This window comes from Grammomys surdaster, unplaced genomic scaffold (assembly GCF_004785775.1).
Source record: "Grammomys surdaster isolate TR1022 unplaced genomic scaffold, NIH_TR_1.0 184, whole genome shotgun sequence".
Classification (NCBI taxonomy): domain Eukaryota; kingdom Metazoa; phylum Chordata; class Mammalia; order Rodentia; family Muridae; genus Grammomys; species Grammomys surdaster.
The window spans coordinates 2,617,155-2,629,994 of NW_021604629.1; the positions used below are offsets into that span (position 1 = coordinate 2,617,155).

At 47.5% G+C, this 12,840-nt stretch overlaps 1 protein-coding gene across 4 annotated transcripts in view; it reads right to left on the reverse strand.

The window, feature by feature from the left end:
* St5 (suppression of tumorigenicity 5) overlaps positions 1 to 12,840 on the reverse strand; it is a 157,419-nt gene that overhangs the window by 8,805 nt on the left and 135,774 nt on the right. For all 4 annotated transcript variants that reach the window (XM_028768025.1, XM_028768026.1, XM_028768027.1 and 1 more), the window contains 9 exons: positions 10,955 to 11,106; positions 8,001 to 8,216; positions 7,034 to 7,130; positions 6,107 to 6,151; positions 5,391 to 5,575; positions 4,643 to 4,752; positions 4,311 to 4,380; positions 1,328 to 1,405; positions 666 to 806 (listed from right to left, as the gene is read on the reverse strand). In XM_028768025.1, coding sequence (XP_028623858.1) covers positions 666 to 806; positions 1,328 to 1,405; positions 4,311 to 4,380; positions 4,643 to 4,752; positions 5,391 to 5,575; positions 6,107 to 6,151; positions 7,034 to 7,130; positions 8,001 to 8,216; positions 10,955 to 11,106 — 1,094 coding nt within the window. The remainder of the gene's footprint in view (positions 1 to 665; positions 807 to 1,327; positions 1,406 to 4,310; positions 4,381 to 4,642; positions 4,753 to 5,390; positions 5,576 to 6,106; positions 6,152 to 7,033; positions 7,131 to 8,000; positions 8,217 to 10,954; positions 11,107 to 12,840) is intronic.

Below are 12,840 nucleotides of genomic sequence, written 5' to 3' on the forward strand. Positions count from 1 at the left end.
GGCACCAACACTGAGCTTGGGTCCTTGCCTGCCCACCTACGTCTACACATACCCTCTGGGCATCCTGACCCCAGTTCAAGTGCTTGAGCAGCACCTGTCTGCTCTGGCGTCTGTCCTGCACCTGTTGTTCCCACTCTTGCACTATCTTCCTCCAGCTCTATCTATCTCCTGTGCCCTCTGAGGCCCTGGAAGAATGGCACTTTCTTGGGGGAAGGCTGCCTCTGGTCCCCTAAACTAAAACAGACCCCCTAACTACATTCTCATAGGATTCTGTCTTTCTTTTTAAAGACACTTAAGAATTAACTATTTATAAATATAACTATTCAACAGCAGGTCCCCTTCTAGGAAAAAAAAAAAAGTCCTGGAGGACACAGCTGTGTCACTCTTTATCCTCATGACTGCACCCAAGGTTTGGTATAATCTCCAGTTGTGAATGCTCATAATCAACATTAATCCGAGGTACAAGTCAGCTACAGTCCCTAGCAGAAGACAAGTGGGTAACACTTACAGCTCCTGTTCACATTTTTGTTCTTTCTGACTAGGAGTACAGACACAGTGAGCAAGGACGGGCTGTGTTCCACACCTCCCAGAGACTGTACTCTGGGTGGCCAGGCTCTTCTCTAGACCCAGCCCAAGGCCAGAAATGGAAGCTGCAGCAATCCTACCTCATTGCCAGCACCAGGCAGGAACGTCTTCACTTTGATGGTTTTCCCTGGGGCTGGAAAGGGCGATTCCATGAGACTTCTCATAAAGGGGTAGACCAGTGCAGCTGAGATCCCACGCCGGCGCTCCACCTCATCTAGGACCTGCGCCCACCACCAGCAGCCCAAAGAGAAAGAGTGTTGGGAGCTGCCTTCTCCACCTCCTGGACAGAGAAGAGGGCAACCTGGCCTCTGACCAAGCTGGACCAGAAGTCTGGACACAGAAAAACTGTCCTGCTAGGATCTTTGTACCCTTCCTGTTTCTCTTGGCCCTCAGTGACCATTCAGTTCCTTTGCTGGCCTGCTTTAGTCCCCAAGAATGGAACAGCGGGGCAAAAGAAATAGCACTATGAAACAGCTTCCTGGGCTTTCCTGGCTTCTCCAAGGACTCCAGTTCTGTCCATGGACCAGGCTGGGCTACTATAAAGCCGTCGCTGTCAACTCAGGAGTTGGGGAAATGCCAGCCAGCCAGGCAGTAAGCCAGGCTTGGGAATACAGGATTCTGAGAGCCCACCCGTGCTTGCTCTGTATGCCCTTTCTCTCACACAGGTGTTTTTCTAGGCTATCAGCAGATACTCCTATAAGAGATGTCACTGGAATGGGGAGAAAAAAAAAGCATCTCTTACCTTGGAAAACAAGCCGAAGCAGCCTAGGCGGCTGATGACACAGTATACCTCTGGCAACCGAGGCCCTTTCCCACTTGGCTGGAGAGGAGGAGAGAGGAAGAGACAAAGAATGTGTGAATACCACATCTGCCTCATTTTCCCTGGAGCTGATCATTAAGTACAGTCCCTCTAGTAAGGCTGACTCCAAACATCTAAACTCAACCAGATTCCCAAAGAAAGGCCACCATTCCCAGAGGGGCAGACTCAATCTCCTGCCAAGCTCCATCCTTTATCCCAGGAACACAGACAGCGTCTGGCAGAGGACACAGCAGCACAGCAGGTTACAGGGTGACTTGTGGATTTATATCCCTAAGGACACTACCAAAGGATGTGATGTTAAGAAGGACTTGTCGTGACTTTTTTGATTAATTCATTTTATCTTACGTGTAAGTGTATTGCTGCATGTTTGTATGTGTACCACAGGTGTGCCTTGTGCCCATGAAGCCAAAGGCGGGCACTGGATCCCCTGGAACTGGGGTTTCAGACAGTTGTGAACAACCATGTAGGAGCTAGGAATCAAACCAGAGTCTTCTGCAAGAGCAACAATAGCTCTTAACCACTGAACCATCTCTCCGGCCCCTAAGAAGGGACTGTGGACACTCTTAGGAACAGGACATGTGGCCTTATCTCCTCCCTCCCCATCATCATGAGAATACCTCTCTTCTCCCCTTGATCCGTGTCCAAGGAAGGCAAAAGCAAAACAAGAGAAGGGAATGACTTTTTATGAAATGTTTCCTAAAACAGAGTCCTAGCCTTGGTACTATATACACAGAGAGTATGAGAGTGGCACTATCACTCAGCTTTATAGAGGAGACAGCTGAGTTCATGAAGATTAAGCCTCTGCCTAAGCTTGCATAAGTAGAAGGCTGTAGCCAGGAGTCTGTACAGCCTTTCATCTTGCTGTCTTACCTCCAAATCATGCTGTTTTCTGATAGGAAGGAGGGAAAGGAACACAGAGACACAGTGTAGAGGTATGCTATGAAGTGAAAGAGACCAAAAAGGAAAAGGGATTTAAGAGGTACGCAGCTGAGGTAAGAGACACGTACTGTGAGCACCCCCAGGTGGAACCCTGTTAGACTAGAGTGAGTTCATTCTCCAGCAAGGAGCTGGCAAGACCCCATGGCTGCCTCTGGGTTCAGAGGCCTGGAGTGCCTGGCAAGGCCTAGTGGGGAGGGAGCAAAACAGCAGGTGCTGGCCCCTCATGCAGGCTGCTAAGCAAATACAGATGGGGCTATTTCAGTCTCCAAACCTGCTGGCCACAGTCACAGATCTAAAGAGAAGGCAGAATCTGTTTTGTCCATATTAGGTTTGAAACTTACTCCTCTCTCTTTCCCTCCCCCACTCCCCACCTCCCCTAAAGCCCCAAGTGATTAAATCAAGTATGTGGGATTTGGGTTAGAATCATTGTGTCCAATCTGCAGGAATGCCGAGCCAGTGCCAGCCCCCTTGGCAGGGACCCAGCCCAGGCCCTCTCTGAGTGCGCCAGGACAAACATGCTCTTCCCTAGGGGCAGCAGGCCCACTGCAAAAGAGCACAGCTCTGTTCCATCCATGTGCTGTCAAAGGCAGCCTTTAAAATGTTCCTCCCTATGCCCTGGGGATCCAGGCACATGCTGGTCTCTGCCTGGCTCCCAGCCTGGCATCTGGACCCCTCCCCTGTCTCTCAGCACACTCGGCATTTAATATCTAAATATCATTTTCTCCCTAGATCATCCTCTGGGGTTGGAGGTAGGGATCCAAGAATGCCAGACTGGTGATAAAAGATTGGGAAGTCAGTTCTGGATGGCACCTCACTGTTGTGTGACCTTGGGCAAGACATTCCATCCTGGAGTTTTAATTTCTTAATCTACAGGTAAGAGGTAGTAATACTCCATAGGCTATCATAAAGATTTTAAAAGAAGAGACACAAATCCAGTGAAGCATCTCTCCTAGAACATGACAAATTCTAAGCAAAATTTTACCTCCATAGCCCTGCCCTTCAGTACTAAAAGTTGACCTCCTCTACTAGACTAGCTACTGTACACTGGGGGTAGGATACGTTGCTGGCCTTTTGTTTATATACTTTTAGTATATGGCCTGATTTACAACAGGTATACAATGAATGCTTGCAGATGGATGGTTGGATGGATGCCCCCAAACCCTTCTTTTAGGACTCTTTCTATACAAGACTCCTGTCTAGGATCTCCCTTATCTGTCTCTAGACTGGTAGCTGACACGGTCTCCTCCTACTAATGCCTGGAAACCGAAGAACTTTGTCAAAACCCAAGACTGACCTTTGAGGAGAATGAAAGGGAAGACAGGCCCTGGGCTCTGTTCTCCCTCTAGTTCTTTGTAGATCTACAGCAACCCCCTTCCCAGGAAAGATAGAAACAGAGATTTCTCTTTGGGAAGAAAAAAGTTTCTATTTTCAAAACTCAGTATCTTTCCCCTAAGTTCAAAATATTTCTCAAGAGCCCCAGAGGAGGTGTGCATCTCAGTCCCTGCTCAGACTGCAGCCCTACACGAGCATGGATGGAGGTCCTCCCAGCATCAGGCTGGCCAGGTATGGAGTGAACAAGGTTGTGCTCTACTTACTTGAATGAACAAATATAAACTGTGGGGTGACATGATCTTAACTAGAGGTCAGCAGTCTAAGATGACAATCCAAGGAAAAAAAAATACAGAGAAAAGTCAAGAAAGCTAAAATGATTTAACAACCAAGCAGAAGGTGATCTGTCCTTCTATCACTGTGCAGAATCTTAGAGCCCAGGGTCTGATAAGATAGGCTGCTCTGAGCCCTGCTATTCCAGGAGTCCCTCAGTTGTGAAAGTACATGTACTAGGGACAGGTTTAACAGATCACAGGCTTTCACACAGGCTAATGCTGCAGAAGAGTACAGAGATATAGACAAATGTCTTGGCCCTCCCCTATCCACCAACCTCTGAGAACTGAATAGTCTTACTCACCAGTAAGCGCCTACAATAGCCAAAGCGCCTGCTACCATCTTCCCCAGTCAGCATGAAAGAAAAGGTTTCACTGAAACAGGAAAGAGGGAGACATCTGGCATCAAAGACTCAGGACATACCTCCTAAAATAGGGACTGCCACCTCAGCTTACTTTAAGACTCAGACTACTTTAAGAAAGTAGGGTGAAAAAAATAAAAGAAAAAAGAAAAACAAAAACAAAAAGGAAAGAAAGCAGGCTGAGACTAGGGCTGCCGCACTCAGTTGTACATCACTACAAGGAGAACAAGTCTGCATTCTCTCCCCTCCTATAGCTAGACCAAGTCAGGCCTCACCTGCTGTACTCTGATACAGGGAGCCAGTCCTTGGCATCTGGAAAGCAAAACTGGGGGATAGCTTTGAGCCTTTCTTCTGCCTCCCGCATCTGCTTGGTGGGTCGGTCCAGCTGCAGGAAGAGGAATATGAGGAGAGGTAACTGAGAGGTGATGAGAACTCTGGGGGTAGTAGGGATAGAGGGACTGAAAAGCATCTCCTCCTGTGTGCTGGCTGGGGCTGTGGATACAAACAAAATGGACAAGATCGATCCCTGACCCTGCATTCTGGTCAGGCAGGTAAAGTAACCAACATCTCAGCGGGTGCCTCACATGAGACAAGCAGGGTAAAGAGAAAGAGAAGTGTGCAAGTGGGACGCTGCACCAGGCTACTGAGGAAACCTCAGAGAGGGCTCACTTCCGCTGCTCAAAATGTGTGAGGGAGCAGCAGCCAGGAAAACAGCAGGAGAAGGACAGTAAGACAGGCAAGAGCAGAGCTCTCTGTGGCTTACAAGGAAGCCAGACTGGCTGCTGAGCAGAGGGGCGCTAAGACACAAGGTCGGGGGCTGGGACTGCCTGCTAGTGAGTAGGGGGATTGCTTTGGATGATAAGATGTTTTAAAATGAAGTGTAGTGATGACTGTGTGACTCTGAAAACACACTGAAGGACACTGAATTGTAAACCTGAATGGGTGAATTATCTACTAATAAAGTAGTGATGAGTACGTGAACTAGGGAGTGGCAGGAGACGCATCTGGGGATGGCACACTCACCTTGGGAAACTGGTAGGAGACTTCAGGGAGGTAGGTGTTACGAGATGGCTTCTTCTTGAGGGACACAACCACAAAGTACTCAAAGAGCTCCCGCTCCTGCCATTCCAGCAGCTCCAGCTCCAGGGTCCGATAGCTGGGTGCTCGCTTCAGCATTGACTGGATGTGGACCAAGCGCTGTGTGTGGGCTGGGGGCAAGCTCACATTAGGAGACAGCCAGACTGGCCAATCAAAGGCCTCCCATCAGCCCCATCGCCTGACTCAGCTCCAACTCTGAATAACTTCTACGTATATACGTCTTATCAGACTTTTCAGTCTCCTCTCTAGACACAGGAGACACAGGTGGCCTTAAGGGTGCCAGAGGACAATTATCTCAGTTTATGAACAATTCTTGCCACCAAAAGAGTTGATTATAATCTGAACCCACCCCTGACCCTTCAGGTTTACAATATTTATAAAGTAAATCTAGTAGCCAGTCTCCAGGAACAATGGCTTGGGAAGGATGGACAGTTAACAGCTTTAAATTTGACACTGGGAAACCAAATACTGGACTTAACCCTGAAGGACTGACCTCAAAGAAGGACTTTCTCTATAGTCTCCTGCTCTGGTGGCTTTCCTGTTGACATTTCCCCATACCTCAGGGCCAGTCTGAGACCCTGGGCCCATGCATGCAGAAGAGTGAGCTGATTCCCTGGAAATGGGGAGGGATGTCACCTTACCTTTGAACCTGTCATCAGAGTCACTCTCACTTTCACTGTTCTCATCTGGAAAAGTAACAACAGGCAGACACACTGGCCTATAGCAAATATTTTTGGAGTCTACTTCCCAAATTATATAAAAAAAAGTATTTTTACATTCATCCTGTGTGTTTGTGTGTGTGTCTATGTGTGCATGTGTGTGAGAATGAATGAACAAACAAATGAATGAATGAATGAATGAATATGGACTTATGCATGCAGCCATGTTCATGTGGAGATCAGAAGGCAGCTTGTAGGAGCTGATTCTCTCCTTCTAACACATAGGTTTTATGGCTCAAACTTAGGTGGCCAGGCTTGTGAGCAAGTACATTTATCTGTGAAGCTATCTTGCTGATCTGTGTGTCTCCCAACTTTACTAATGAGGAATAGGCCAAAACCTAGCCTGGGCTTCTCTGGGCCAATGATAAGGCATCTGAGGGCAGGAAGCAAATGGCTCAGAACCAGGATACCTCAGAGATCAGGCCTCCAGTGCTAGCCTATATGCACACACCACTGGGTGAAGCCGAGGGCCTAAGCTGAAGGCTGAGCTGCAGAGAAGCCTAGATGCCTGGCATACAAAGGACCTGCCTCAGATAGTCCAAGATTTGAAGTGGAAAACAGATCGCAGTGCTCAGTAAGTCTGGCCTTCCCTTTTGCCCAAAGCAGATTCTCACATGTCCTAACTCAGTGCCTCACAGTCCAAAGTCTGAAGGAAACCATCCCAGAGCTAATTTCCTCTCAGGCCCTCTCAATTATGTGGCCATTTTGTGGAAGGGTATTACCCTACTACAAAGAAGAAGAATTCCATTACTATTGCAGGTGAGATAAATTGAAGTCAGTCCACGTCTCTTCCCATTCCTGATATTCATGGACCCGAAAAGATGACCCAGCTTAGACATCAACACCTACCTCTCAATGATGCTGTCTCAAGGCTGGACATAGACAGCTTTTTCAACCTCTTCTTTCCTCTCTTGGCATTATAGATAGAGTTAATTCTTTGGACAAGCTGATTAAAAAAAAAAAAAGCAGAGAAGCTGAGGTAATTCTAACACCAGCTGCCCCTATTTCCATGAAAATAAAGTATGAGCCCATTCTTTCCCTTAAAAGTGTGTAAGAGCTTTGTGCACTGGTCCATCAGGGTCCAGCACTGGTCTTCCTATTAAAATGACCACAGTGGAGGCTTACCAGCCATCCTTGGTAGCTCTCCATCTACCCTGTGCCCCAGGAGTAGGTTCCTGCCCTAAGACAAGGACACTAAACTTAGCTCCCCAAAGGAAGGAACTGTGATCAAGCTAGACAGGATGGGAGCTCCTGGGTCCCAAGAGTCATTGAACCAACTGAGACAAAGAGTTTCTCAGATATAAAAACAGGAACAAGGATTCTAGCCTTTCCTCTCTGGGCCATAACCTGGGGCCTGACAGGAAGAAGTTAAATTCTCAATATACCCAAGCATTGTTTTCAAGCTAAAAATACCATTTAGCTAAATCCTGCTGCTCTGGGCTGCGGATCGGGCACATGGACACATGTGCAAATCATTGCTGAAAGCTCTTTGATTTTGAGACATAGGAAGAGCTGGTCTGAATCTTTAGGTCCCTGAAAGGCCAAAGATGCTTCTGTACACAAGAACCCAAATTTCTCTGTTACACTGGGTGACAGAGTCTCGGCTCAGCTAGTCTTTTCGTCCCTCCAACATCTCAGCACCGGGAAGGGGTTAATGCAATCTTAGTGATAAAGAAGGGACCAGGGGAAAGGAGGTCCTCAGTCTATTCAAGGGGAACTAAAAAAGCAGCCCAGATTAGAGGAGGAAGGAAGGAAGGCCAGAGCATAGTTGTTTGCCTACCCACCCATCTGCCTGGGCTCAATTCGGAAAGGATACCTTGGGAATGCGCCGGGACCTGCGGCTGGACAGCAGCTCACTTGTGGTGCTGAGGCTGTCCTCATTGAGGCTGGAGGGTGAAGATGGCAGGCTCAGCTGAGCCAGCAGCATCATGTCATCATGGCTATGCCTCTTGGGTAATCGTGGCAAACGATGGCTCTTCCTTTCTGACCAGTTCCCACTGCGCAGGGACTGGCTGCTGGGTTTCAGGGACAGCTGGCATGGGGGACAGGATATGAGAGGGAGGCTCACCAGAAATGTTTTATCAGTATCTGTCTGCTGTTATCTATGGATAGAAGCTAAAAGGCTGGCGTCCTCAGCTCTCACTAGTCCCCTGTTAGAAATTCAATATATTAGAGTTTCTTCTTTAAAGACCTTAGCTCTTCACTGGCCAGGTAAGCACTAGATTAAATACTTGCTTCCTCAAAGAAAGTTTTACTCCTTCTGCCAGGAAAGAATAAAGGAAAAAGATCATTTACTAAGCAGAAAGAAGAGACAAAGCAGGAATTTCCAGGCACTGTCTGAACTTTGACAGAGGATTAGTGACTGTGGATGAGGGAACCAGTCTTTCTACCCTCTCAGTTATAAAGCCTTTTGTGGAAGAGACCATAGCCTACCTGCTAACCTGCTGTTATGTGAGCCTGATAACCTGGCCATGCTTACTTCCTCCAGAGAACAGGGGTCTTGGGCTGTGGCCACCAAAGTTGAGTAAGGCAGACCTCACATTCAACCGGCTCCCTCTCACCATACCATTCTGGGCTGCTTTGTTCTCTGACCCTGTATATGCTTAATTAATAGCTGATATTCTTCAGTACAGAACACCTAATTGGCTAATTGACAGTGGAACTGCTGGGAAAGCAGGTATCTCCTGAGAGCCCTCAAGTTTTGTCTCAATCTGCCTCTTCTCAATTTTCAGAAAACCCTTTTCTTTCCACTGCCAATATCTTTTACAAGCTAATACAAATCCAATAGAAGCCCATTAAAAAGAGTACATCAGAAGGATAGATATCTTATCAAAGCCACCATGTGATTTCAAAGCCAGAAAAAATTATGTATTTTTCTGTTCAACATTATAAACTATCCAGGTCCTTGCATTCGTCCAGTTAAAGAGTTACATGGAGTGGTCAGAGACAGCTTGGTTCCCTACCCTCTTGGCTTTCCTGCATCCTGGGACTCTGGACAAGCCCAGAATGAGCTTGTCTAAAGTCTCTTTGGGCCTTTCAGCTTTCTCCTCTCTCCCTTCTTTCACTCCATTCCTCAAACACTTCTTTATTGTTCTTTAAAAAAAAGTTATAAGCCGGGCAGTGGTGGCGCATGCCTTTAATCCCAGCACTTGGGAGGCAGAGGCAGGTGAATTTCTGAGTTCGAGGCCAGCCTGGTCTACAGAGTGAGTTCCATTCCAGGACAGCCTGAGGTACACAGAGAAACCCTGTCTCAAAAAACCAAAAAGTTATTTATTTATGTACATGAGTCTTTTTTTTGGTTTTGTTTTGTTTGAGACAGGGTTTCTCTGTGTAGCCCGGGCTGTCCTGGAATTCACTCTGTAGACCAGGCTGGTCTCTAAGTCAGAAATCTGCCTGCCTTTGCCTCCCAAGTGCTGGGACTAAAGGCGTGCACCACCACTACCTGGCACATGAGTGTTTTATATATGCACCACATATGTGTCTGCTATCTGTGAAAGTCAGAAGAGGGCCAAAGTTAGTAAGGCAGAATTGAGTGGGGCAAATTCCCCCAAGTTGGAGTTACAGATGGTTGTGAACTGCCATGTGGGAGCTGAGAACCAAATGTGTCCTCTGAAAGAATAGTAAGTGCTCTTAGCTCTTCTCCAGCCCATTTTTATTTTGTTTTGAATGTGTGTGTGTGTGTGTGTGTGTATGTGTGTGTGTGTGTGTGTGTGTATTTGAATGTGGTTATACAGAAGCAGGGCTGAGTACAGCTTTCAGTGTTGATCTTCACCTTCCAATTTGTTTGGTCCACATTATTTGCTCCTGCATATATCAGGCTGGGGACCCACTAGCTTCTTCAGATTCTCCACTTTGTCTTGTTATAGGAACATCAGGATTATAGACCACTGCTACTGCATTTGGCTTTACATGGGCTCTGGGGAATCTGTGCTCAGGGTTCACATTGTACAGTAAGCATTTTACACAACGGTGCTATCGCCCCATTCCCAAACACTCCTTATTCCCTCCTGCCAGTCTGCTCTGCTAAGACTGGCCATGCTCACTTCTTCCAGGGACAGAACAGGGCTCTAGACTCTAGCCACCAGGGCTCAGTGAGGTAGGCCTCATATTCAAGTAGCACCCTCACTACAATGTCCTGGGCTGCCTTTCTCTCAGCCCCAATCTACATACACACCCTTTCCCCTCTCAACACTGATGCTTTTCAGTATAGAGTGAAACACATGGCAGTGGATCCCACATATTGCCAGAAAGGCAAGCATCCCTGAGGATATCCTACCTGCCTGCTCATAGGGTTTTCAACATGGTAGAAGTCCCTAGGTACACAACTCTTTCCTGAGGCAAGCCCTCTGCCAAGTGCTAGTGAGAACAGAGACTAAGAAAAGCTTGAAAGCACCTTGAGAGCACAGGCCCTCGCCTGTTGGCTCTCTCAAGTCCTGCCATGAACCCTCAAATTCCACAACTCAGATAATTTGGGGCAGAGTTGTAGAATGTCAAGTCTCTAAGAAAGCCCTGTCTTCTTATTTGCTGCTAAGAGGAGTTTGTGAGAGCTCCTGGTTTGGTTTTCTTGCTAGGATGCAAACTGAGAGGAAAACAGAGGGCAAGACAGGATGCCCGAGAGCACATCTCAATTGCCCACAGCAGTTTCAACATGGCAGAAGGCCCTGAGTGCACAGCTCTCTCCTGAGGCAAAGTCCTCTGCCAATTGTTAGCTAGGATGATAGCATACATAAAAGCTTGAGGACAGCCCCTCCATTGCCAGAACTGCATTACCTGCATGGGTGGGTTGCTGTACTTCCTGTCTTGGGGACTCCACATCCTGTGCAAAGAGTCCAAAGAGTTCTCAGAGAGTTGCTGGGATTTTCGTCCAGCTCTTCGGTTCTTCAAGTCCACATCCTCATAGGGATTCTCCTTGGGAAGCCCTCCTGCAGAGGAGGCAAAGTTAGAGAAGAGAAGGAAAGAATGAGAGAGCGAGAGATACACACACAATTCCTGTGAACCACAGAGAATATCTTCGGCCTGGCCCTGTAGCTCATGAGTCATGCAGCTGCCTGTCTGCAGCGAGGAGGCTACAAACAGATCTTGGCTCCAAGTCCAGAAGCTGAGGCCCCCACTCCCCACCTCCAGTTCAGCTCAGCATAGCCTTGTCTGGCCACTGCTTTATAAATTAGGGATTGCACAAGACTGGCAGAGGACAAAGCTGACACTACAAGCTCTAGCCCTTCTGCTGGTAAAGCCCCAGAGATCAGCTTCTGGAAAGGCTTTCAGAGATCCCACACCCGTCCCTTTACTCAACTCTCTGTGGGTCTCTCTGGGTCCAGTTTCAGGGGTAAGTATGAAAGAACTCAAAGGGAGCAGAGCTTTGCTAGATCCTCCTCTAACCTATTCCCATGCTCTCCAAGTCTTTCAGGAAGAGATACTGTCTCAGGCAACCAGGGGGCCAAACGGCCATAGTGAGGGCTCAGTGAGACTTTGTTCTGTCCTCCTTTCTGAGCATGTCAGCTACCATCTCTACTGGTAATCTCAGCAGAGAGAGAATCCTCATTATTCTGCATTTGGCAGAGACTTTTCCACAGTGACATGGGAGTGTGAAAGGCTTGGAAGGAGTCCAGGCCAAAAGAAAGGAGGAAAGTCATTGCAGTTTCTAAAATCTCTGGTAGTATGCTCTATACTGACACTACCAGAAAATCTTAGGGAAGCCCCAAACACAGTCCCTGCCCAAGACTATAAGATTTTTGAGATTCATCCTTTCCTAAGCTACACCTTCCTGCGCCATCCCTCTCCCATATATAACGAGGCCAGCTTCCTTCCTTCTATTTAATTTATTTATTTATCTATCTAATGTATGAGTACACTGTAGCTGTCTTCAGACACCCCAGAAGAGGGCATCAGATCCCATTACAGATGGTTGTGAGCCACCATGTGGTTGTTGGGAATTAAACCCAGGACCTCTGGAAGAACAGTCAGTGATCTTAACCGCTGAGCCATCTCTCCAGCCCCCTCTTCCTTCTTTCCTTCCTTTGTCCGTCCTTCCTTCCCTTCCCTTCCCTTCCCTTCCCTTCCCTTCCTTTCTTCCTTCCTTCCTTGTATGTGAGTACACTGTCGCTCTCTTCAGACACAGCAGAAGAGGCCATCAGATTCCATTACAGATGGTTGTGAAAAGAGCAGTCAGTGCTCTTAACCTCTGAACCATCTCACTAGCCTTAATGAGGCTTTTCTAGCACACAGTAATACCAAGGAGTCATGCTGCTTCATCAGTCTAAGCTTAATCCCGGCAGTGAAATCACGGTGGTAACAAGATCCAGAGACTCCTGAACAATACCACCCTTACTTCCCCTCTGCTGTCTTTCTGTTTTCTTGCCCTAATCTCAATGCGACTGTTTGGAACCTCTGTGGCAGACAGCATGCCCAGGGAAGGATTTACTCCTACAGCGAGAACAGGACTGAGTTTGGGCAAATGCTGAGCCCCATGCCTACCCTGCAGATGCCTGTACATCCTACCTCCACTCCTACCAGACTGGAAAAAGAGGCTGCTGGGATTGCAACTCACTTAAACAGGGTACAGAAGAAAATGCAACCCAAGCATGCTTAGCAATTCAAGAAGCTGAGGTTCTCCTAAACTGTAGCATCTATTTATTAAATAAGAAACCACAATGACT